Below are 26,550 nucleotides of genomic sequence, written 5' to 3'. Positions count from 1 at the left end.
TCTGCAGAACACAGATTTTAGCTTTTTTTTTTTTAGCATGAATGATGAGTTCAGGAGGAGAAGGCAGAGAAGTGGCTTATAAGTGGAGAAAGATGCTGATTTCTCTGATAAGTTATATTACAAAGTTTTTTAAAATTGCTTATATTATTGATTTATACAAAGTTTGTTGACTATTTTGATCCTGTGAAGAAGATGTAGAGCCCTGTATTGGTAAAAATATATATATTGATTTTATATATATATATATATATTTATATATATATATATATATATCTATATCTATATATATAAAAAAATTTGTGTATATATATATATATATATATATATATATATATATATATATATATATATATATAATTTCTTAGTATTGTGAATGCTGTAGGAAATTTGCTGACCGGTAAAGTGTGGACCCGTTTGTATACTGGGAAGTTAATTAGCACACAATTCTAAATCTATTTAGAAATATTCTAAAATAATACAAAATTAAAAGTGCCAAATACAAGTATCTATAAAATGTCTACGGGTGGTTAGAATAGAGTAGAATAGATTGTGAAAGGCATCCACTGAAGTGGAAATTAAAAGAAGCTGCAAATTGCTGGCTCAGCCCTCGAATAGTCAAGGGGGCGGAGCTTCTAGAATAAGTGATCAGTTCTCCTCCAATCAGTGAGGCTTAATGAACTACTCGGCAATGCTGATTGGAGCAAAGTTGCTGACAGACACAGAAGTAGCACCCCCTAGGAGCTTTCCTCTGGGTGGTTCTCAATTTTTGACTCCCCTTGTTTCTGTATTTTTCTTTTGTGTAAAGAAAAGGTTAAAAGATGGAAAATGTGGAAGTTTGTGCTCATATTCCCGTCATTGACAGTTACACATATCACATCTATTTACATCTTCTTCCTAATATCACATTACTTACCAAATGGAAATTCCGCCCAGAAAACCATTCGTTTCTCAGGAAAATTCTTCTTTTTTGGAATGTTTTCTCTCTCTTATAATAAAAGTTTATATTTTTATTTTTTTATACAATTAATTTGTTTCTATTCTTTCAAATCTTTGATTTACTTTCTGATACAAAAAAATAAATAAATATATTCTCCTTGACCCCTAAGAGATAAGGGTTCAAAATAATCCCGCGTGTTCTATTATAATAAAGTTATATGTTTAAAATGATATTTTTAGTTGATAGTAATATAAATATTTTAGGTTTTTTTGGCACATCACACAATAGATGGATATAAGAGCATTTCTCTCTGGAGAGACCCCGCACATGCAAGCATTGCATTGATCGTGTAATGCTTACATTTCTCATGTGGTGGCGCTGCAGGCAAATTGAACACATGGTATTGGTTGCTGGAGGTCCTAAGGGTAGGACCCCCTTTGATCTGCTCGTATTGGAGGGATTAATGTAGTTTAATAGGGCCATAAATATAATGGGCAGTAATTTTAGATGGCCCTATTTGTATTGTCATTATCCATCATGGCTAAATTTGGCAAAATTTGGAAAAAGTATGGCTTCAAATCACTGGTTAATTAGGGAACTGACCTGGAAACGTGTGAGAAAGCCAAAAGTGGAATATTAGTTTGATTTTATGGCCCCTCCTAGGAGGAACACTTGGAATTTTTTGCTAAGGGATCACAATAACAATTAGAGGTACCGAGAAAAAAACGGGCAAGTTCGAGACCATCTTAGGCTTCAGTGACTCTTACGGCAAAGTGGGTAAAGTTGGGACTGAGATGAACTGGGCAAGTGTGAGACCCTCTTAGGCTTCAGTGTCCCTTACGGCAAAGTGGGTAAAGTTGGGACCGAGAAGAACTGGGCAAGTGCGAGACTCTCTTAGGCTTAAGTGACCCTTACGGTAAAGTGGGTAAAGTTGGGACCGAGAAGAACTGGGCAAGTGCGAGACCCTCTTAGGCTTCAGTGTCCCTTACCGCAAAGTGGATAAACTTAGGACCGAGAAGAACTGGGCAAGTGCGAGACCCTCTTAGGCTTCAGTGTCCCTTACCGCAAAGTGGATAAACTTGGGACCGAGAAGAACTGGTCAAGGGCGAGACCCTCTTAGGCTTCAGTGACCGTTACGGCAATGTGGGTAAAGTCTCTACTCTGCTGCCCCAAGGAGCTCAAAAGTCCCTGCAGTCAATCCTGGTTAAAATGATACATTGTTACTACATGGGGACACTTTTTGTTTCCTTTTCTCTTCTTCCTTGACTTTACCTTGTTTTTCTCCTCATTCTTTTGAGTGATGGGTCAATAAATAACAAGTCATGGTAGGTCTGAGATGACATCATGGCAGGAATCGGTCCATGTAATTTGGCATTAGATGACTTTCATGGGAGCAAACGGTGCCACATTGCTATTTGTCTCCTGGGATTATTTATCATTTCTTGCCAATGACTCTTTCCTGCTCCAGTCCGATCTGACCCCAGATAGCATGATCCTAGGGCTTGACTTGGTCCCCCGGAAGGCTCCTGACTGAGCATCTCCATCTCCACGCTGACGTCTCCCAGAAGTTCTGCTGGTACCTCGAACATGATCATCTCGTTCCAGACCGGATTGATTTTGTGCTTTGCCCTTTTGCTTTGTTTCCTCTTGAGTCTTTGTGTCTGATGCCACAGAGTGACCTTCACAAACAGATCTACGAAAAGAGACAAGAGTTCACGATTCAGATTCCAAGGCACACACAATGGTTCCCATGCAGGAAATCCCAATAATTGGCCACATGGATGGGAGAAAGCCCCTAGAGAGATACGCCAGAAAAAAAGACCCTCTAATTGGCCATATAGATGGTGAAAACTCCTCTAGGTTATCCAGTTAAGAAGGACCCTCTAATTGGACATATAGATGGGGAAACTCCTCTAGGTTCTACAGTTAAGAAGGACCCTCTAATTGGACATATAGATGGGGAAACTCCTCTAGGTTCTACAGTTAAGAAGGACCCTCTATTTGGCCATATAGATGGGGAAACTCCTCTAGGTTATCTAGATAAGAAGAATTCAGTAGTTGGCCATATAGATGGGGGAAACTCCTCTAGGATCACCAGACCATAAGGACCCTCTAATTCGCCATATAGATGGGGAAACTCCTCTAGGTTTTCCAGATAAGAAGAACCCTCTAACTGGCCGTATAGATAGGGAAACTCCTCTAGGTTTTCCAGATAAGAAGAACCCTCTAACTGGCCGTATAGATGAGGAAACTCCTTTAGGTTCTCTAGATAAGAAGAACCCTCTAATTGACCATATAGATGGGGAAATTCCTCTAGGTTCTGTAGTTAAAAAAGGAAAATGTAATAAATGAAATAATACATTGATGTTCAAATTATCAAGGGGTCAATAATAAGGTTCTTCAAACATTCTGCCTTCACATTACTGTATACAAAACCTTTCCAAAGTTCTCCTGTCTATATTATATCATTTGTAACCAGAGCTTCCCTATACTATACAGATAAATTATTTTAGCAATCAGCATAGCACCTAAAATTGGATTAGTAGCGGGTGTGGACAATTCTAAATTTTGCTATTTGCTGCAGGTCACCTGGGGCTTTGTTAGATTTGGCACTTTGGTGTGTTTGATATTTGCTTAGTGACTTGGAGAAGGGAATAATAAAGATGCACAGAAGATAGATGCCAAGTCCACCACCAATTACTTATAAGAATGAAATACAAGGAACAGTCACCAGTAACTGCATGTCACCTTGTTCCCAAAATGTAGCAAAAATCTGTTCTGAAAGATGGGACTTGTTAGTTTCATTAATAAGCTGAGAACCTGTGTGTCCCTAAAATGACCAGGATACAATTGTATCCCCTGGAGACAGATAATGAAGGTTCTTATTGGGGGACAGCAAAAAAAAAGGATCTAGAAAATGAGACAGAAATATTGGAAAACTGAATAACTTAAAGTATCCAAAATAGATTCTATTTATAAACACTGATAACAGATGCTCAACGACAGCACGGATACATTGTAATAACATCCTCAGCTGTGAGAAGCCGGAGATTATATATATATATATATATATATATATATTTTATATATAATATATATATATATATATATATATATATATATATATATATATATATATATATATATATATATTGTGAGGTAGCACGGTCGGCTGCGCAGCAGAAGACACGGGATCCAGGCATTAAGGTTCACAGCACACGGTTTTAATGTCCAAACAAAAGTCCACACCAATATACATGTGTCTCTCCAGCAGAGAACTCAGGGAGTTCTGTTCACTCCCTCACACCCGCACACCTGCCCTTGTTCCTGTTTGCATTTAACCCTTCCTTCAGCCTGTAAGGAAACAGCATTAACCCTAGAGTGGATGTACTTTCTATCATGGAGTGAGCACAACCGGGGCGAGACATACCGGCCGTCATAGACAACCCCGGTCACAGTCTCACATACCCCCCCCCTCAGTTCAAGCGTGCGGGGTTGAACTCCCGCCATCAAACACGGGCCGCGGGACAAGGCATCGGCGTTGCCCTGCAACCTACCGGCCCTATGTTCAACCGTAAACCGGAAGTTCTGCAGAGAAAGGAACCACCGGGTAACCCGGGCATTCCGTTCCTTGGCGGACCTCATCCAGACCAGTGGAGAGTGATCCGTCACCAAGCGAAACTGCCGTCCCAGCAGGTAATAGCGTAGGGACTTCAAGGCCCACTTGATCGCCAGGCACTCCTTCTCCACTACGCTATAATTCCGCTCGGGAGGGGTGAGCTTCCTACTTAAGAAGGTGACGGGGTGTTACTCCCCCTGAACCACCTGAGACAGCACTGCCCCCAGGCCGACCTCCGAGGCGTCAGTCTGGACTATGAACTCCTTCCGGAAATCAGGGTGTACGAGAACGGGCTGTCCGCACAGGACCCCCTTCAGGGCCCGGAAGGAGTCCTCGGCCTGCGGAGTCCAGCGCACCATGACGGACTTCTTGCCTTTGAGAAGGTCCGTCAAGGGGGCTGATAATCCCGCAAAATCCTTTACAAACCTCCTGTAGTACCCCACGATACCCAGGAAGGCCCTAACCTGCTTCGTGGTCAGGGGTCTAGGCCACTTCTGGATCGCCTCAACCTTGTTAATTTGGGGCTTAATCACTCCTTGGCCTATTACGTAGCCCAAGTAGCGGGCTTCCGTGAGTCCCAACGCACATTTCTTGGGATTGGCTGTCAATCCGGCTGTTCGAAGCGCGTCCACCACCGCTTGTACCTGTTCCAAGTGGGTCTGCCAATCGGAGCTGTAAATAATGATGTCATCAAGGTACGCTGATGCATACGCCTGGTGGGGTTCCAGCACTAAGTCCATCAACCTCTGGAACGTGGCCGGAGCGCCATGTAACCCAAAAGGCAAGACAACATAGTGGAAGAGACCCTCCGGCGTAACAAAAGCGGTTTTCTCCTTGGCGGACTCCGTCAGTGGCACCTGCCAGTACCCCTTGGTCAGGTCGAACGTGGTAAAATATCGCGCCTGCCCGCATTCTCCACCATATGTGAGGTAGCACGGTCGGCTGCGCAGCAGAAGACACAGGATCCAGGCATTAAGGTTCACAGCACACGGTTTTAATGTCCAAACAAAAGTCCACACCAATATACATGTGCCTCTCCAGCAGAGAACTCAGGGAGTTGTGTTCACTCCCTCACACCCGGCACACCTGCCCTTGTTCCTGTTTGCATTTAACCCTTCCTTCAGCCTGTAAGGAAACAGCATTAACCCTAGAGTGGATGTACTTTCTATCATGGAGTGAGCACAACCGGGGAGAGACATACCGGCCGTCATAGACAACCCCGGTCACAGTCTCACAATATATATATATATATATATATATATATATATATATATATATATATATATATATATATGTTGTCGGGTAGTGAATAGTGCTGAGTGGGCACTACTATGCTCAAATCCCTTTGTCTTATATGAAAAGACCAGCAATTATTGGGGACCCCATTCTTAACTTTTGCATTGGGGCCCATGAGCTTCACGTTACACCACTAGTGAGCATCAGTTATTACAAAAATGGGCGCCATTAGAGACATTGCATTTGGAATTGCAAACAGCGCCACTTTATTCAGTGGTTTTGCCTGGTATTGCAGCTAGTTCCCCTTTCAAAATGTTCCTGTACAGCCCATTAATGGCTAACCCCCCACATACCTTTGCCCATGAGGTCATTGCTCTGATCAGAATGTATATTTCGGGCTTTAATCAGCACCACGATGAGGCGATTGGCAGCTGGAAGATAACTCATAGACAGCAGGACTTCACCAGACGAGTCCGTGTTCTGAGGATGAGAACATGAGAAGGACATCATGGCTTTATCACATTACTATTCAGTAAGCCAGAGCTGCACTCACAATTCTGCCAATTCAACATAGAAACAGTGTCAGCATTGCATCTATCCTAAAAGTGAACTAACAAGGTTGTATGGTTGTATTGTATAGATTCTGCATGATTTCATTATTTGGGCACCATATGATTCTATTATTTGGACCCTGTATGACTGCATTATGTAGGCACTGATTGGTTGTTTTTTGGGGCACTGTATGATTAGACAGTATTATTTCTACAGTGCATGGTTGTACCTTAATATTTCTACATATAAAGTATTATCTTGGCACTGCACGGTTTTATTATGTGGGCACTGTTTGGTTGCATGATTTTAGCACTGTATGATTGTATTATCTTGCTACTTTAAGGTTGTATTATTTCGACACTGATTTTATTCCTTACACACTGTATGGTTGCACATTTTGCACACTGTCTGGTTATATTATTTGGAAACTGTGTGACTATGTTATTTAGGGACTGTATAGCTGAACTATTTAGACACTGTGTTATACGGACACTGTATGATTGTATTATTTGAACACTTGCATTATTATTGAGGCACTGTATTATTCTGGCACAGTATGATTGTATTATTTGCACACTCTGGCTGTATTATTTAGGCACTGTATTATGCGGGCACTGTGTGATTGTATTATTTGCACACTGTATGGGTTTATTATTTATAATAATAATAATAATTTATTCACTTATATAGCGCTATTAATTCCACAGCGCTTTACACACATTGGCAGCACTGTCCCCATTGGAGCTCACAATCTAAATTCCCTATCAGTATGTTTTTTGGAGTGTGGGAGGAAACCGGAGAACCCGGAGGAAACCCACGCAAACACGGGGAGAACATACAAACTCCTTGCAGATAGTGTCCTGAGTGGGACTAGAACCCAATACCCCAGCGCTGCAAGACTGCAGTGCTAACCACTGAGCCACCATGCTGCCCATATTTAGACACTATTATGAGGGCACCGTATGATTGTATTATTTTCACACTGTCTGGCTATATTATGTAAGCACTGTATTATGCGGACATTGTATGACTGTATTATTTGCACGGTCTGGGTGTATTATTTAGGCACTCTATTATGCAGGCACTGTGTGATTGTATTATTTGGGCACACTCTGAGTGAATTATTTAGGCACTAAATTATGGGGGCACTGTATTATTGTATTATTTGCACACTCTGGCTATATTATTTAGACACTGTATTATGCGGATACTGTATGATTGTATTATTTGCACACTATCTGGCTGTATTAGTTAGGCACTGCATTATGCAGGCACTGTATGATTGTATTATTGCACACTGTCTGGGTGAATTATTTAGGCACTATATTATGTGGGCAATGTATGATTGTATTATTTGGGTACACTCTGGATGCATTATTTGGGCACTATATTATGTAAGCACTGTATGACTGTATTATTTGCACACTGTCTGGGTGTATTATTTAGGCACTGTATTATGCAGGTACTGCATTGTCGTATTATTTGGGCACACTCTGAGTGAATTATTTAGGCATTATATTATGTGGGCACTGTATGATTGTATTATTTGGGCACACTCTGAGTGAATTATTTAGGCACTGTATTATGCAGGCACTGTATGATTGTATTATTTGGGCACACTCTGAGTGAATTATTTAGGCACTATATTATGGGGGCACTGTATGATTGTATTATTTGCACACTCTGGCTATATTATTTAGTCACTGTATTATGCGGATACTGTATGATTGTATTATTTGCACACTGGGTGAATTTTATTTAGGCACTATATTATGGGGACACTGTATGATTGTATTATGTGCACACTCTGGATGTATTATTTAGACACTGTATTGGGCAGACACTGTATGAGTGTATTATTTTTGCACACTCTGGGTGTATTATTTAATATATTTTCCTCGATTCTGTTGCTGGAATTCCTGGATTTTCTCTGCACAAGATTGCCAGCTCTTTTCCTTCCTTGCACGAGTCTTGGAGGCAGTGGTCTCCTGCAATATCAGGTGAGTGGATACAAACACTTTCTTTTGGATTATTTAGACACTGTATTGTGCAGGCACTGTATGAGTGTATTATTTTTGCACACTCTGGGTGTATTATTTATGCACTGTATTATGCAGGCACTGTATGATTGTATTATTTGCACACTCTAGGTGCATTATTTAGGCACTATATAATGTGGGCACTGTATGATTGCATTATTTGCACCTTGTCTAGCTGTACCGTGCAGGCACTGTATGAGTGTATTATTTTTGCACACTCTGGGTGTATTATTTAGGCACTGTATTATGCAGGTACACTCTGAGTGAATTATTTAGGCACTATATTTTGGGGGCACTGTATGATTGTATTATTTGCACACTCTGGCTATATTATTTAGACACTGTATTATGCGGATACTGTATGATTGTATTATTTGCACACTATCTGGCTGTATTAGTTAGGCACTGCATTATGCAGGCACTGTATGATTGTATTATTGCACACTGTCTGGGTGAATTATTTAGGCACTATATTATGTGGGCAATGTATGGTTGTATTATTTGGGTACACTCTGGATGCATTATTTGGGCACTATATTATGTAAGCACTGTATGACTGTATTATTTGCACACTGTCTGGGTGTATTATTTAGGCACTGTATTATGCAGGTACTGCATGGTCGTATTATTTGGGCACACTCTGAGTGAATTATTTAGGCACTATATTTTGGGGGCACTGTATGATTGTATTATTTGCACACTCTGGCTATATTATTTAGTCACTGTATTATGCGGATACTGTATGATTGTATTATTTGCACACTGTCTGGGTGAATTATTTAGGCACTATATTATGGGGACACTGTATGATTGTATTATGTGCACACTCTGGATGTATTATTTAGACACTGTATTGGGCAGACACTGTATGAGTGTATTATTTTTGCACACTCTGGGTGTATTATTTAATATATTTTCCTCGATTCTGTTGCTGGAATTCCTGGATTTTCTCTGCACAAGATTGCCAGCTCTTTTCCTTCCTTGCACGAGTCTTGGAGGCAGTGGTGTCCTGCAATATCAGGTGAGTGGATACAAACACTTTCTTTTGGATTATTTAGACACTGTATTGTGCAGGCACTGTATGAGTGTATTATTTTTGCACACTCTGGGTGTATTATTTATGCACTGTATTATGCAGGCACTGTATGATTGTATTATTTGCACACTCTAGGTGCATTATTTAGGCACTATATAATGTGGGTACTGTATGATTGTATTATTTGCATACTGTCTAGCTGTACCGTGCAGGCACTGTATGAGTGTATTATTTTTGCACACTCTAGGTGTATTATTTAGGCACTATATAATTTGGGCACTGTATGATTGTATTATTTGGGAACACTCTGGATGCATTATTTAAGTACTATATTATGTGGGCACTGAATGATTGTATTATTTGCACATTGTCTAGCTGTATTGTGCAGGCACTGTATGAGTGTATTATTTTTGCACACTCTGGGTGTATTGTTTAGGCACTGTATTATGCAGGCACTGTATGATTGTATTATTTGCACACTCTAGGTGCATTATTTAGGCATTATATAATGTGGGTACTGTATGATTGTATTATTTGCACACTGTCTAGCTGTACTGTGCAGGCACTGTATGAGTGTATTATTTTTGCACACTCTGGGTGTATTATTTAGACACTGTATGATGATAAGTCTCTAATGCTGGCCTTGGTGCCCCTGACGCTGGTGCACGCCGTCACACCCCACAATCCGGGTATAGGGCGTGCTCTCTTTTGCATGCAGACTACAATCTATATTTTTGGAGGTAAGTACCAGACAGCATTATCACCTACAAATGTCCCCTGTATTTAATCTTATCTTCATGCAGTATAAATGGAAATATTCGGCTGTAAACGCTTCATCACTTATGATGACACAGGTGCACAAAACTGATCTGGAAATTTCTCTTCCTCTTCTTCCCATAAATTCCCTGACACCAGGAGGATATTAAGGTGAGGATGGGGGAATCGTATGCGCGGTGCTAAGAATAGCTGCAGGAAATCATCTCCCCTCCCCCCACCAGTGATTCACTAATGATCGGCGCTGAAGGACCACTCCACCAGGTCCTACATGACGCAGACAGTATCTGTAATCTGGGCCATTCACGATGCATTCGGGGCCGGGGCAGACCTCATGCAGCTCTTCCATGGCTGAACTGACTCATTTTTTGCCCCGTTGCTTATACAGATGCTGAATTTCATAGGTTTAATCTTTTACGCTGATCTGCTGACGTATTCTGCCTCCATAATCAGATCTGCAGATTAATTTGTTTCTGTCTGCAAACCAGTACCTGCTATTACTCACAGATGTAGCAGAGCTGAATTTGTGATTTGGGTAAGCTCATGATGGCAGGCTTTCCTATTTAGTTACCTTAAATTTTAAACAAATCACAATCTCCATTAGAAATAAAAAACTAAAATCTTGACTTGACCCTATATTTTGCATTGAAGCATCTAATGAGCATGTGCAAAGGTCATTATGAATTGGGTCGACTCATGGCTATGACAGAAGGCTATCCTATTTTGTTACCTTTTTCTTTTTTACATATCACAATCTCCATTAGAAAAAAAAACTAAAATCTTGACTTGACCCTATATTTTGCATTGAAGCATCTAATGAGTGTGTGCAAAGGTCATTATGATTTGCGTCAACTTGTGGCTATGAGAAAAGGCGATCATATTTCGTTCCCTTTTTTATATATATATCACAATCTCCATTAGAAATAAAAAACTGAAAGTTTTACTTTGACCCTATATTTTGTAGTGAAGCATCTAATGAGCGTGTGCTAAGGTCATTATGAATTGGGTCGACTCATGGCTATGACAGAAGGCTATCCTATTTAGTTACCTTTTTTTTACATATCACAAATCTCCATTAGAAATGAAAAACTAAAATTAAAATCATGACTTTGACCCTATCTTTTGTGTTGAAATGTCTAATGCGCATGTGCAAAAGTCATTATGAATTGGGTCAACTCATGGCTATGACATCAGGCTATCCTATTTTGTTACCTTTTTCTTTTTTACATATCACAAACTGCATTAGAAATAAAAAGCTAAAATCTTGACTTTGACCCTATATTTTGTATTGAAGCATCTAATGAGCATATGCAAAGGTCACTATGAAATAGGTCGACTCATGGCTATGACAGCAGGCTTTCCTATTTAGTTACCTTTTTTTTACATATCACAATCTCCATTAGAAATGAAAAACTAAAATCTTGACTTTGACCCTATATTTTGTATTGAAGCATCTAATGAGCATGTGCAAAAGTCATTATGATTTGGCTCGACTCATGGCTATGACAGCAGTCAATCCTATTTTGCTATCTTTGTTTTTAGATATCACTATCTGCATTAGAAATAAAAAACTAAAATCTTGGCTTTGACCATATCTTTTGTATTGAAGCATCTAATGAGCATGTGCAAAGGTCATTATGATTTGGGTCAACTCATGGCTATGGCGGCAGACTTTCCTATTTCATTACCTTTTTCACATATCACAATTTGCATTAGAAATGAAGAAAACTAAAATTAAAATCTTGACTTTGACCCTATCTTTTGTATTGAAGCATCTAATGAGCGTGTGCAAACATCTTTCTGAATGAAGCAGGCTGAGTTGTGATTGGTGGATCCTGTGTTATCAGCTTTGTGACACTACCTGTCATAGTCCTGTCTCTGATGATAGTGAAAATGCTGAAAACTCTTCTAGAAGTTACAGGAACTATGAGTCCATAATAACCGTGAGAATTGCAAAATTACAAAATATTATTGTTTTTTAAATTTAGATTGTTATATAAAAAAAGGCCAATTTTTTTTAAAAAAAATATATGTCACCAAAACCTTAATTTAATCAAAAAGTAACTTTTCAGATGTTTTTCCATTTATCCCATCCCATTCTAAGCTCTAATTTCATCACTCGTCTATTCTGAAGGAGGGGGATCCAGATTTGCATTATTCTGCTATTTACACTCTTTTGTCTGGTTGCAACCAGGTGACCACATTCAGTTTTACTGCAGGCTGTAAAATGAGATTTTTTTTTTTAGAAATCTGCAATATCAAGTTTAGCCACTAGATGTCAGCACAAGTGAAAGCTGTAAAAATCATTCTTGGGGGGTTAAGGGTTAATTATTTTACTTTGCAGACACCAGATTTGCATTATTCTGCTATTTACCCCCTTTTGTCCAGTTGCATCTAGGTGACCACATTCAGTTTTACTGCAGGCTGTAAAATGAGAAATTCTAGAAATCTGCAATATCGAGTTTAGCCACTAGATGTCAGCACAAGTGAAAGCTGTAAAAATCACTCTCTGTGGGTTAAGGGTTAATTATTTTACTCTTCAGACACCAGCTTTTCACTTGTGCATCATTCTGCTATTAACCCTATTTTATCTAGTTATTACCAGATGACCATGTTTTTTTTTTTTTACTGCAGGCTGTATAATTAGATTTTCTAGAAATCTGCAATATCAAGTTTAGCCACTAGATGTCAGCACAAGTGAAAGCTGTAAAAATAATTTTCGGCGGGTTAAGGGTTAATTATTTTACTCTACAGACACCAAATTTGCATCCTTCTGCTATATACCCTCTTTTATCTTATTGCATCTAGGTGATTACAGTCAGTTTTACTGCAGGCTGTAAAATGAGAATTTTTAGAAATCTGCAATATCGAGTTTAGCCACTAGATGTCAGCACAAGTGAAAACTGCAATATTTCACATTTTAACATGAACATAAGAAATATTTGTCACTTTCTCCACCTTTTCCGGGGCGCGGAGGTCGACCCATCGTGCGGTGCCAAAGGGAATGCCGACGTTCGCCAGGCTCAGGGTGATTTCTCCAGCCACCTGATGACGAGAGAAGCGATCGCAGTTTCTCAAGGTGAGGGTCAGCGTGGCATCGGCTTTGTCCTCCTCCTTCAAAGGAAATAGCAGAGCTTCTTCCCAAACGGTGTGGGCCTTTCTTATTATTAGCGCTGTTTGCACCTCCGTCTGGCCATGATGAGTATTTAATGCGCCCAGGACGTAGCAGTGACTCCCACAATCCTCCTCTCCTGGCAGCAGCGCACCTACAGCTGTGATGTAGCAACAGAACAGAAAAAGCTTTTGTATTTACAAATATTTAAAAGTAACACTTTCTTACAAAAAATAATAAAAAAAAACATATATATATATTTTTTGCATAAGTATGCACACCCTGCAAAAATAAACAAGTAAATAAAAAAATAAAAATAAATAAATAAAAAATAAATTAAAAAAAAGAAAAAATAATAAAAAAAAAAAGACTATGTGGGTTAAGGGCTTAACTTTTCTTTTACTTTTTTACTCTGCAGAGTTTGCGCTAACCGGGGAGAAAATATTACCAGTAGAGGGGTGGATAAACCATCCACAGTGTGAAGACCCCAGAAAACTGCCCCCTATATAGCAGCTTCATGAACCCTGGTAAGCACGAAATAGAGGGAAAACCAGAAGTTGTACTTTTTGTTATGAAAAGCTTTTGTCTGGTCAGTTTGTGATTGGCTTGTGAGTTGGTGGTTGTCTGTGAAACTCATAAGAGTCAGTCTCGTAATAATTGATCATTAGTTATATAGATTTTTACTTTTTACCTAAATGTATTTTGTTATGAAAACAATTTTTGCAACTGAGTTTCACTAAAAAAAAAAAAATGTTTTTCCTACTCTTTAGATTTTCTGCATATTGCTAGCTTCAGAACAGAATGAGTTAACTGAGTGTCCATCAGTGAGCTTCTTTTGAATGGAAATTTGTAACTCTCTTTTCTTAACTCCTTTCAGCTGATTAATGACCACATCAAAGTTCAATTCAGAATGAGTTAACTGGGAGTCCATCAGTGAGCTTTTTCTGAATGGAGGTTTGTAACTCTCTTTTCTTAACTCCTTTCAGCTGATTAATGACCACATCAAAGTTCAATTCAGAATGAGTTAACTGAGAGTCCATCAGTGAGCTTTTTCTGAATGGAGGTTTGTAACTCTCTTTTCTTAACCCCTTTCAGCTGATTAATGACTACATCAAAGTTCAATTTAGATTCAGAATGATTTAACTGAGAGTCCATCAGTGAGCTTCTTCTGAATAGAAGTTTGTAAATCTCTTTCAGCTGATTAATGACCACATCAAAGTTCAATTCAGATTCAGAATGAGTTAACTGAGAGTCCATCACTGAGCTTCTTCTGAATGGAAGTTTGTAACTCTCTTATTTTCCAAGTCCTTCCAGCTGATTAATGACCACATCAAAGTTCAAGTCAGATTCAGAATGAGGTAACTGAGAGTCCATCAGTGAGCTTCTTCTGAATGGAAGTTTGTAACTCTCTTTTTTTAACTCCTTCCAGCTGATAAATGACTACACCAAAGTTCAATTCAGATTCAGAATGAGGTAACTGAGTGTCCATCAGTGAGCTTCATCTGAATGGAAGTTTGTAACTCTTTTTTTTTCAACTCTTTCCAGCTGATTAATGACCACATCAAAGTTCAGTTCAATTTTGATACAGTTCCAGTGTAAAAAACATCAGCACAAAGGAGTTCAGAAAAAGGCATAAAAGAATTTACCATTTCCCAGAATGAGCTCACTGACAGATTCTCAATTAACTCCTTCTGCAGCCAACAATGTGGAATGAAATTAAGAGCAGAGAATAGTTAAAACGGCACGACAGTTTTAATGAACACAATACCAAAAATAATTTTCTCCCGCGACAATAAACATTTAGGTAAAAATTGTGTCCGTATCTGTAGCTGCATCACCACACACAACCTATGGGGACGGTTTCTCGTTTTTCAGATCCACTGTTTAACATGGCGACTATCAGAAAATGCTTTGGACACATCTGCTGCCAAAAACCTGCGGGCGGGAATAGTTTCCTGTGTTACAGAAGCAGCTGTGAAGAGTTAGACCCCAAGGAAATCTCGCTGAATATTGATATGTAGGATCCACACATAGCTATACTCTGATTTATTTCCATATTATGAAAATTCATCACATTTCATGAATAAATATATTTACCTTCAAGGAAAGACACACACAACTCTGCCGTCTGACGGTCATACCCCAGAGAATAGCGCAGCTTCGGTGCGTGAAGAAAGGGGCTCAGCTTCTCAACATCCTCCTGATCAGGAGAGATACTGGGGATCTGGTCTGGAGAATCAAAGTATAAGGTGTTAATGGAGAGATGGATGGATGGAGAGATGGATGGATGGAGATGGATGGAGAGATGGATGGATGGATGGATGGAGATGGATGGAGAGATGGATGGATGGAGGGATGGATGGAGAGATGGATGGATGGAGATGGATGGAGAGATGGATGGATGGATGGATGGAGATGGATGGAGAGATGGATGGATGGATGGATGGAGATGGATGGAGAGATGGATGGATGGATGGATGGATGGAGAGATGGATGGATGGATGGAGATGGATGGAGAGATGGATGGATGGATGGAGAGATGGATGGATGGATGGAGAGATGGAGAGATGGATGGATGGATGGAGAGATGGATGGATGGAGGGATGGATGGAGAGATGGATGGATGGATGGATGGAGATGGATGGAGAGATGGATGGATGGATGGATGGAGAGATGGATGGATGGAGAGATGGATGGATGGATGGATGGAGATGGATGGAGAGATGGATGGATGGATGGATGGATGGAGATGGATGGAGAGATGGATGGATGGATGGATGGAGAGATGGATGGATGGAGAGATGGATGGATGGATGGATGGAGATGGATGGAGAGATGGATGGATGGATGGATGGATGGAGATGGATGGAGAGATGGATAGATGGATGGATGGATGGAGATGGATGGAGAGATGGATAGATGGATGGATGGAGATGGATGGAGAGATGGATGGATGGATGGATGGAGATGGATGGAGAGATGGATGGATGGATGGAGATGGATGGAGAGATGGATGGATGGATGGAGATGGATGGAGAGATGGATGGATGGATGGAGAGATGGATGGATGGATGGAGAGATGGAGAGATGGATGGATGGATGGAGAGATGGATGGATGGAGGGATGGATGGAGAGATGGATGGATGGATGGATGGAGATGGATGGAGAGATGGATGGATGGATGGATGGAGAGATGGATGGATGGAGAGATGGATGGATGGATGGATGGAGATGGATGGAGAGATGGATGGATGGATGGATGGATGGAGATGGATGGAGAGATGGATAGATGGATGGATGGATGGATGGAGATGGATGGAGAGATGGATAGATGGATGGATGGATGGATGGAGATGGATGGAGAGATGGATAGATGGATGGATGGAGATGGATGGAGAGATGGATGGATGGATGGATGGAGATGGATGGAGAGATGGATGGATGGATGGAGATGGATGGAGAGATGGATGGATGGATGGAGATGGATGGAGAGATGGATGGATGGATGGAGAGATGGATGGATGGATGGATGGAGAGATGGAGAGATGGATGGATGGATGGAGATGGATGGAGAGATGGGTGGATGGATGGAGAGATGGATAGATGGAGAGATGGATGGATGGATGATGGAGAGATGGATGGATGGATCGATGGATGGAGAGATGGATGGATGGAGAGATGGATGGATGGAAGAATCGATGAATGGATGGATGGAGAGATGGAGAGATGGATGGATGGAGAGATGGATGGATGGAGAGATGGATGGATGGAGAGATGGATGGATGGAGAGATGGATGGATGGAAGGATGGATGGAGAGATGGATGGATGGATGGGTGGATGGATAGATGGATGGATGGAGAGATGGATGGATGGAGAGATGGATGGATGGAGAGATGGATGGATGGATGGATGGATGGAGAGATAGATGGATGGAGAGATGGATGGGTGGATGGATGGATGGATAAATAGATGGACAAATGAATGGATGGATGGAAGGATGGAAGGAAGGATGGATGGATGGATGGATGGATGGAAGGATGGAAGGAAGGAAGGATGGATGGATGGATGGATGGATGGATGGATGGATGGATGGATGGAGAGATGGATGGATGGAGAGATGGATGGAGAGATGGATGGGTGGATGGATGGATGGATAAATAGATGGACAAATGAATGGATGGATGGAAGGATGGATGGATGGATGGAAGGATGGAAGGAAGGAAGGATGGATGGATGGATGGATGGATGGAGAGATGGATGGATGGAGAGATGGATGGATGGAGAGATGGATGGATGGAGAGATGGATGGATGGCGAGAGATACTTACAGTCATGGCCTAAAGTGTTGGCACCACTGAAATTGTTCCCAAAAATTTTGTTTTTGGGATGGATGGATGGATGAATGAATGAATGGATGCATGGATGGATGGAGAGATGGATGGAAGGAAGGATAGATGGATAGATGGATGGATGGATGGATGGAGAGATGGATAGATGGAAGGAAGGATAGATGGATGGATGGAGAGCTGGATGGATGGATGGATGGCGAGAGATACATACAACCATGGCCTAAAGTGTTGGCACCATTGAAATTGTTCCCAAAAATGTTGTTTTTCTCCTAAGTTATGTCAGTTACACACGTTTTGTTATACACAACTTTATTTCCTTTAAGTGTATTGGAACAACACAAATAAAAACAGAGAAAGAAAGGCAAATTGGAAATTCTTTCATATAAAAGATGGACAAAAATTGACCAGAATTGTGGGTAAACAACTTTGCTTCAAGCATGTGATGCTCATACAAACTCACCTGTGGCAAGTAACGGGTGTGGGCAATATAAAAAGCACACCTGAAACCAGATAAAAAGGGGCAAAGTTGACTCAATTTTTGCATTGTGTGTCTATGTATGCCGCACTAAGCGTTGAGAACAGAAAGAGGACTTGAGAACCAAAATTGTTGAAAAATTGAAAAATATTAACAATCAACAATCTCAAGGTTACAAGTCTATCTCCTGAGATCTTGATGTTCCTTTTTTTCTACGATGCGCAACATAATGAAGAAGTTTACACCCCATGGTACTGCAGCTAATGTCCCTCGATGGCAGAGAAAAATTGGTGCAAGGTTGTAACACAGGATAGTCCGAATGGTGGAAAAGCCCAATCAAGTTCCAAAGAAATTTTACGCCATCCTGCAGGCTCAGGGGCATCAGTGTCAGCGCGAACTATCCGTCCACATATGAATGAAATTAAACGCTATGGAGGAAACCCAGGAGGACCCCACTGCTGACACAGTTTGCAAAATGTACATGAGTAACCAAAAACTTGGGAAAGTGTCTTGTTGACAGATGAGACTAAGATAGATCTTTATGGTAAAACACATCATTCTACTGTTTACCAAAAACTGAATGAGGTCTACAAAGAAAAGAACACCGCACCCACAGTAAGATATGGTGGAGGTCAGAGATGTTTTGGAAGTTTGCTCCTCTGGCACTGGGTGTCTTGTCTGTGTACAAGACTTCATGAAATCTGAAGATTACCAAATGATTTAGGATGGCAATGTAGTGTCCAGTGCCAGAAAGCTGAATTTGTGTCCTAGGTCAGGGGTCTTCCAGCAGGACAGTGACCCCAAACACTTCGAGAAGAGAAGAGAAGATGCCTTCAAATATGAGACATTAAACAGTTTATAAAGACGAGTCTGAAATTCCAGGTGAGAGGAGGAAGAAGCTGTGGACGGGTATAGGAGGCGACTGATGGAAGGGATTTATTCCAAAGGGTAAAGGGGATGCAGCCAAATATTAAGTTGAGGGGGACAACAAATTTGTCTGGATCATTTTTAGAGCTTTTTTTAAATCCTGTCCAATTTGCCTTTTTTCCCCCACTGTTTTTTATGTTGTTCCAAAACACAAAAAGTAAATAAACATGTGTATAACAAAACATGCGTAATTTCAATAATTTTCAGGGAGAAATACTTCATTTTCTAGAACAATTTCAAGGGTGCCAACACTTTTGGCCATTCGGATGTGGAGGTTACATGTGCAGGGCAGGTGGGTGGGGAGGGAGAGCTATACACGTCCGACGACGGCCGTTTCGCACTTCCAAAGTGCTTCAGCTGGTCTGACCAGCTGAAGCACTTTGGAAGTGCGAAACGGCCATCGTCGGATGTGTATAGCTCTCCCTCCCCACCCACCTGCCCTGCACATGTAACCTCCACATCCGAATAAATACGTGTTCACACAGCGTATATCTGGTGAGTGCCATCTTCTTCCTAAATTGGATCATATATCGTCTTTTTTCATGTGCACCCCAAAGCTGCTTTTCTGATTCACACATTCACACTGCTATATGGACTTGGCATGATTTGTATATAGTGCGGAGTGGTGCCCTGGGTCTCTCTCCTTTTATAAATTGACACTTTTGGCCATGAGTGTAGATAGATAGATAAATATGAGAAAGATTGATGATAAATATTAGATAAATGGATAGACACAGAATATGGATGGATAGATGGATGGAGGGATAATTGGATGGATGGATGGATGGATGGAGAGACGGAGAGATGGATGGATGGAGGGATAATTGGATGGATGGATGGATGGATGGAGAGATGGAGGGATAATTGGATGGATGGATAGATGGATGGAGGAATAATTGGATGGATGGATAGATGGATGGATGGAGGAATAATTGGATGGATGGATAGATGGATGGATAGATGGATGGATAGATGGATGGATAGATGGATGGATGGAGGAATAATTGGATGGATGGATAGATGGATGGAGGAATAATTGGATGGATGGATAGATGGATGGATGGAGGAATAATTGGATGGATGGATAGATGGATGGATGGATAGATGGATGGATGGAGGAATAATTGGATGGATGGATAGATGGATGGATAGATGGATGGATAGATGGATGGATAGATGGATGGATAGATGGATGGATGGAGGAATAATTGGATGGATGGATAGATGGATGGATAGATGGAGGAATACTGTTGATGGAGGGATTGATGGAGGGAGGGATAGATAGGATATAATAGAATAGATAAATAGATGGATGGATGGATGGATAGAGGGATAGATAGATGGATGGATGGATGGATCGATCGATGGTTGGCTGGATGGATGGATAGATGAATGAATAGATGGATGGATGAATAGATGGATGGATAGATAGATAGATAGATGGGATAGATAGATAGATATGAGAAAAAATGATGATAGCTATTGGATGGATGGTGATGATGGTTCCCATGTCTGGTGAGCCCCTCCATGATCTGTATACAGATATCGTCTCCTCTCCAAGCAGCCCCTCATTATTCTATATGGCTCAGGACCTCTCTGCTGTCACATCTGTGTCACTCGTCACATTGTATATGAGAAGTGTCCCTGAAGCTCCGGAGTCCACATTGCTCAATGCCACCTCCATCACTCCAGACATTGCATGTCTCCTCTATGTATCAATTATTCCAGCCGGACAGCGGAGATGAGTCACCACTGCACTTTTCTGAACCATGGATCATCCCTTTAATATTGCAGATCAAATAACGGAATGGAGTTTCCCTTTAAGGCTGTGCTATGGTAACGGAGACTCTGCCCACTGAAGTATCATCTTCTGCTACAAAGTATCACAAGTGCCACTGATCTCAGGAGGATTCTCCAGTGTAAAGTGCACAACAGGAGAAAGCACCAGACAAGTCGGGAATCCGCAGCCAGTAACTAGCGGATTCATATCTCTATACACATCACATGTACATGACCTTTCTGCTAGTTCTTACATTTTTTGCTTTTTTTTTTTTGGTAAAATAAAATATTCTGGCAACCATTGACAAGCTGCTATTATTTTATTATTGTGTGCTTTTATTATTGTCAATATTTACTCCACTGTTCTTAAACAGGCTGAGGCCACGATTGGTTCTTTACAAAATTAACGTGTCTTTATGTTTTTAATTTTATTATTTTAATTTATTTTTTTTTAAATAAAAAGCGTCAAATCCCTTGTATAGCGCTAAAAGATCAATCATAAATATCTGATTGTCTGTAGCCACCACCAGGGGGAGCTAACAGCCTACCTAGATTGTGAGCACCAATGGGGACAGTGTTGCCATTGTATGTAAAGCGCTGTGGAATTAACAGTGCTATATAAATTAATAAATATTATTATATATTATTATTATATAGCTCCTATAGTACTAAATAGATTCATGCTCAGTGAGCTCCCCCTAGTGGTGGCTGTGAACAGACACAATATTATTTTTTACATGTAATAATTATATAGAGGATTTAAAGCTTGGACGTCTAAATTTAATCACATGGCTTGCACAATAGTGAGAAAAGTATATGCCCCCTATAGATCTGGTTTTACAATCGATCTTCCACCTGACTATCTGGGAGCTAGGTTACAGCATGGCGCATGTAGGAGGACACTAAATATGCCCCCTAGCGCAGCCCATGCAAAACATATCCTGCGTTACCAAAAACAGGTTATTCCTGCTTTGTCAGACGTCTTATTGTACGTCTTCCCTGGGTGCATTCTGGTCACAAGCTTTAATATTTGGATTAGGTGACACCTGTGCCCTCTGGGAACTCAGGGTCATACGTGGGTGTATTTATGGCCCTGGGGTCCCCGAAATAGAAAGTCCTATAAATACAAACTTGGAAAAAGCCTCTAACATGAAATTCAAGGGAATGTCCCATCATTTGAGGACATTCTCACCCCTCCATCCATGAAGCCCTTACACCTCACACCACCTATAGAAAGGAGTGAAGACACAAGACAATTCCATGATCGTTTACACCATGTTCCAAATTATTATGCAAATTGAATGTAAGTGTCCTAGCGATTAATAATGAAGCTCATTGATGGTCATGTGTCTTGGGGTTCTTTGGTCACTGAAATCAGTCTCAGATCCCTGTGATCATTAGTTTGCCAGGTGAGGCCCAATAAAGGGAAAACTGATGTTCCACAATATTAAGCAGTAACATGGGAAAGAAAAAGGATCTCTCTGCTGACGAAAAGTATCAAATAGTGCAATTCTTTGGACAGGGGATGAAAACATTAGATATTTCACGAAAACTTAAGCGTGATCATTGTACTTTGAAGAGATTTGTGGCTGATTCTGAGCACAGACGTGTTTGTGCAGATAAAGGCAGAATGAGGAAGGTTTCTGCCAGGCAAGTCCATCGGATTAAGAGAGCGGCTGCTAAAAAGCCCTTACAAACCAGAAAACAGATATATGAAGCTGCTGGTGCCTCTGGAGTCCCTCGAACCTCAATGTGTAGGATCCTTCAAAGGCTTGCTGTGGTGCATAAACCTACTATTCGGCCACCCCTAACCAGTGCTCACAAGCAGAAACGGTTGCAGTGGGCCCAGACATACATGAAGACTAATATTCAAACAGTCTTGTTTACTGATGAGTGTGGAGCAACCCTGGATGGTCCAGATGGATGGAGTAGTGGATGGTTGGTGGGTGGCCACCATGTCCCAACAAGGGTGTGACGTCAGCAAGGAGGTGGAGAAGTCATGTTTTGGGCCGGAATCATGGGGAGACAGCTCATAGGCCCCTTTAGGGTTCCTGAAGGTGTGAAAATGACCTCTGCAAAGTAAATAGAGTTTCTGACTGACAACTTTCTTCCACGGTACAAAAAGCAGAAACGTGCCTTCAGGAGCAAAATCATCGTCATGCATGAAAATGCACCATCTCATGCTGCAAAGAATACCTCTGTGTCATTGGCTGCTTTGGGCATAAAAGGAGATAAACTCATGGTGTGGCCACCATCTTCCCCTGACCTCAACCCTATAGAGAACCTTTGGAGTATCATCAAGCAAACGATCTATGAGGGTGGGAGGCAGTTCACATCAAAACAGCAGCTCTGGGAGGTGATTCTGACATCATGCAAAGAAATTCAAGCAGAAACTCTCCACAAACTCACAAGTTCAATGGATGCAAGAATTGTGAAGGTGATACCAAAGAAGAGTCCATATGTTAACATGTAACTTGGCCTGTTAGGATGTTTTGGATTAAAATATTTTTTTTATTTCAGTGAATGTGACCTCCTAATGCTGCAAATTCCACAAATCAGCATTTTCAGTTCTTTAAAACATATCAAATGTTTAGAAACTCTCCTGTGCCTAATAATTTGGAACAGGAAGATTCTACTGTTATCATTGGGAGGTTTCTTCAATGACATTCCATGTATACTCTAACGCAGGGTTCCCCAACTCCAGTCCTTAAGGCCCACCAGCAGTGCATGTTTCCAGGATTTCCTTAGCATTGCACTGCTGTTGGACCCAGCACCTGGGCAGGTAATTACATTAACACCTGTGCAATACTAAGGAAATCCCAAAAACCTGCACTGTTGGTGGGCCTTGAGGACTGGAGTTGGGGACCTCTGCTCTAACGGGTGATGACTTATTAGACTGACGGTCATTTGCACCGACCATTTAGGAAAGTCAGAGAAAAATATCATTTGCATAATAATTTGGAACATGGTGTAGTGTCACTTTAAGAAGTTCCGCGTCCCCATTCTCGCACCTGAGACTAGGTCTCCTGAGACGGTCTCCACTGCTTTGTTCTCATCCTTTGCATCTTTCTGGTCGTTCCCCGCAACCTTCAAAGCTTGGTCTTTGCAATTACCGATCTCCGGGGACGTCTGTTTGGTGGAGATGATGTGTGGGAAGCGCAGCTTTGCCTGTGGCTGGACCGGCTCCGTGCATCTGTAGACATTCATCTGATGGAAGAGGGGGAAGGAGCAGAGATGAGCGACGGAAGCGAGAGAGAGATGAAAGAGAGGAGCTGCGGATGGAGGGTTTACATACAGAGGAAAGTCTGAATGTACTAATTGTAGTTTATAAATGTCATACAATGTAACTTCAGTACAGCACGGTGGCTCAGTGGTTAGCACTGCATGATGGCTCAGTGGTTAGCACTGCACAGTCGCTCCGTGGTTAGCAGTGCATTGTGATTCAATGGTTAGCAGTGCACAGTGGCTCAGTGGTTAGCAGTGCATGGTCGCTCAGTGGTTAGCACTGCACAGTGGCTCAGTAGTTAGCACTGCACTGTGGATCAGTGATTAGCACAGAACAATAACTCAGTGGTTATCACTGCACGGTGGATCAGTGGTTAACATTGCATGCTGGCTCAGTGGATAGCACTGCATGGTGGCTCAGTGGTTATCACTGCACAGTGGCTCAGTGGTTAACACAGCACTGTGGATCTGTGCTTAGCACTGCATGGTAGCTCAGTGGTTAGCACTGCACAATGGCTCAGTGGAAAGCATTGCATGGTGGATAAGTGGTTAGCACTGCATGTTGGCTCAGTGGTTAGAACTGCACAGTGGATCAGTGGTTAGCAGTGCATGGTGGCTCAGTGGTAAGCACTGTACAATGGCTCAGTGGTTAGCACTGCACTTTGGCTCAGTAGTTAGCACCGCTTGGTAGCTCAGTGGTTAGCACTGCACTGTGGATCAGTGATTAGCACTGCACTGTGGATCAGTAGTTAGTACTGCACGGTAGATCAGTGGTTAGCACTGCATGCTGGCTCAGTGTTTAGCACTGCACTCTGGATCTGTGGTTAGCACTGCACGGTAGCTCAGTGGTTACTGCATGGTGGCTCAGTAGTTGGCACTGATCAGTGGTTAGTATTGCATGGTGGCTAAGTGGTTAGCACTATACAGTGGCTCAGTGGTTAACACTGCACAGTGGATCAGTGGTTAGCACTGCACAATAGCTCAGTGGAAAGCATTTCATGGTGGATAGATGGTTAGCACTGCGTGTTGGCTCAGTGGTTAGAACTGCACAGTGGATCAGTGATTAGCAGTGCATGGTGGCTCAATGGTAAGCACTGTACAATGGTTCAGTGGTTAGCACTGCACTTTGGCTCAGTAGTTAGCACCGCTTGGTAGCTCAGTGGTTAGCACTGCACTGTGGATCAGTGATTAGCATTTCACGATAGCTCAGTGGTTAGTACTGCATGGTAGATCAGTGGTTAGCACTGCATGCTGACTCAATGTTTAACACTGCACTCTGGATCTGTGGTTAGCACTGCACGGTAGCTCAGCGGTTACTGCTTGGTGGCTCAGTATTTGGCACTGATCAGTGGTTAGCACTGCATGGTGGCTAAGTGGTTAGCACAATACAGTGGCTCAGTGGTTAGCACTGAAAAATGGCTTAGTGGTTAGTACTGCACAATGGCTCAGTGGTAAATACTGCACAGTGGATAAGTGGTTTGCACTGGACACTACACGGCAGCTCACTGGTTACCACTATAGATCAGTGGTTAGCACTGCACAGTGGATCAGTGGTTAGCACTGGGGTCAAATCCCACTACGGACAACATCTACAAGGAGTTTGTATGTTCTCCCCGTGTTTGCGTGGGTATCCTCCGGGGTCCTTGGTTTCCTCCCACACTTCAAAGATATACAGATAGGTAATATAGATTGTGAGCCCCAATGGGGACAGAGTTGCCAATGTATGTAAAGCGCTGTGTAATTAATAGCGCTATATAAGTGAATGAATATTATTATTATTTAAGGTGGCTCACTGGTTAGCACTGTACGGGGGCTCAGTGGTTAGCACTGTACGGTGGATCAGTGGTTAGCACTGCACAGGGGCTCAATAGTTAACACTATTGCTTTGCAGCACTCAAGTCCTAGGTTTAAATCCCAGCAAGGACAACAGTGAGGAGTTTGTATGTTCTCCCTGTGTCTTTGTGGGTTTCTTTCAGGTTGTCCGGTTTCCCCCAACACTCCAAAATCATATAGATAGGAAATTAGATTGTGAGCCCCAATGGGGACAGTGATGATTATGTTTGTACAGCACAGTGGAATATTGTGGTGCTATATAAGGGAATAAAATAAGCAAAGTCTTAATCCTCTCATACAACCAAATCAGATCTTATACTTTGCACTGACGAGGATCAATATCTTCTTTTCACATAGATTTAAAATTTTAAAATGCAGGTTATATGCAGCCACCACTAGGGGAGCTAACTGTATACAGATGTATATAGCCAGGAAGAGGTCAGTAGTAACTGTATGACTACACTTACCATCAGCTCCCCCTAGTGGAGGCTGCAGGAAATATTTCCTATTTCTCTGCATCAATTTCTGCATATAAAGTGTTGGGTTTTCAAATATTCCAGATTATTGGATGGACATAAAAAAGAATATAAATTAGTCCTAAATCCAAAATGGATAAAAGGGGCTTGACATTGGTCCTCTCAATAAGAGTTACATTTT

At 41.4% G+C, this 26,550-nt stretch overlaps 1 protein-coding gene and 1 long non-coding RNA gene across 2 annotated transcripts in view; one reads left to right on the top strand and one right to left on the bottom strand.

Annotated features, from left to right (window-relative positions):
- Positions 1-365: 365 nt before the first annotated feature.
- Positions 366-26,550, bottom strand: part of SYT13 (synaptotagmin 13) — a 29,539-nt gene continuing 3,354 nt past the window's right edge. Inside the window, exons 2-6 of the mRNA XM_075326725.1 lie at positions 23,847-24,042; positions 15,403-15,534; positions 13,152-13,465; positions 6,146-6,272; positions 366-2,630 (exon numbers count right to left, since the gene is read on the bottom strand). Coding sequence (XP_075182840.1) covers positions 2,323-2,630; positions 6,146-6,272; positions 13,152-13,465; positions 15,403-15,534; positions 23,847-24,042 — 1,077 coding nt within the window. The 3' untranslated portion in view covers positions 366-2,322. The remainder of the gene's footprint in view (positions 2,631-6,145; positions 6,273-13,151; positions 13,466-15,402; positions 15,535-23,846; positions 24,043-26,550) is intronic.
- On the top strand, positions 13,158-15,931 carry LOC142255212 (uncharacterized). Its single transcript, XR_012727369.1, has 3 exons — positions 13,158-13,272; positions 13,724-13,832; positions 15,181-15,931. It is a non-coding gene; the product is annotated as an uncharacterized LOC142255212 (long non-coding RNA).

This window comes from Anomaloglossus baeobatrachus, chromosome 10 (assembly GCF_048569485.1).
Source record: "Anomaloglossus baeobatrachus isolate aAnoBae1 chromosome 10, aAnoBae1.hap1, whole genome shotgun sequence".
NCBI lineage: Eukaryota > Metazoa > Chordata > Amphibia > Anura > Aromobatidae > Anomaloglossus > Anomaloglossus baeobatrachus.
Note: the sequence above shows the minus strand (reverse complement) of the source record. Positions and strands in the feature narration are given on the sequence as shown.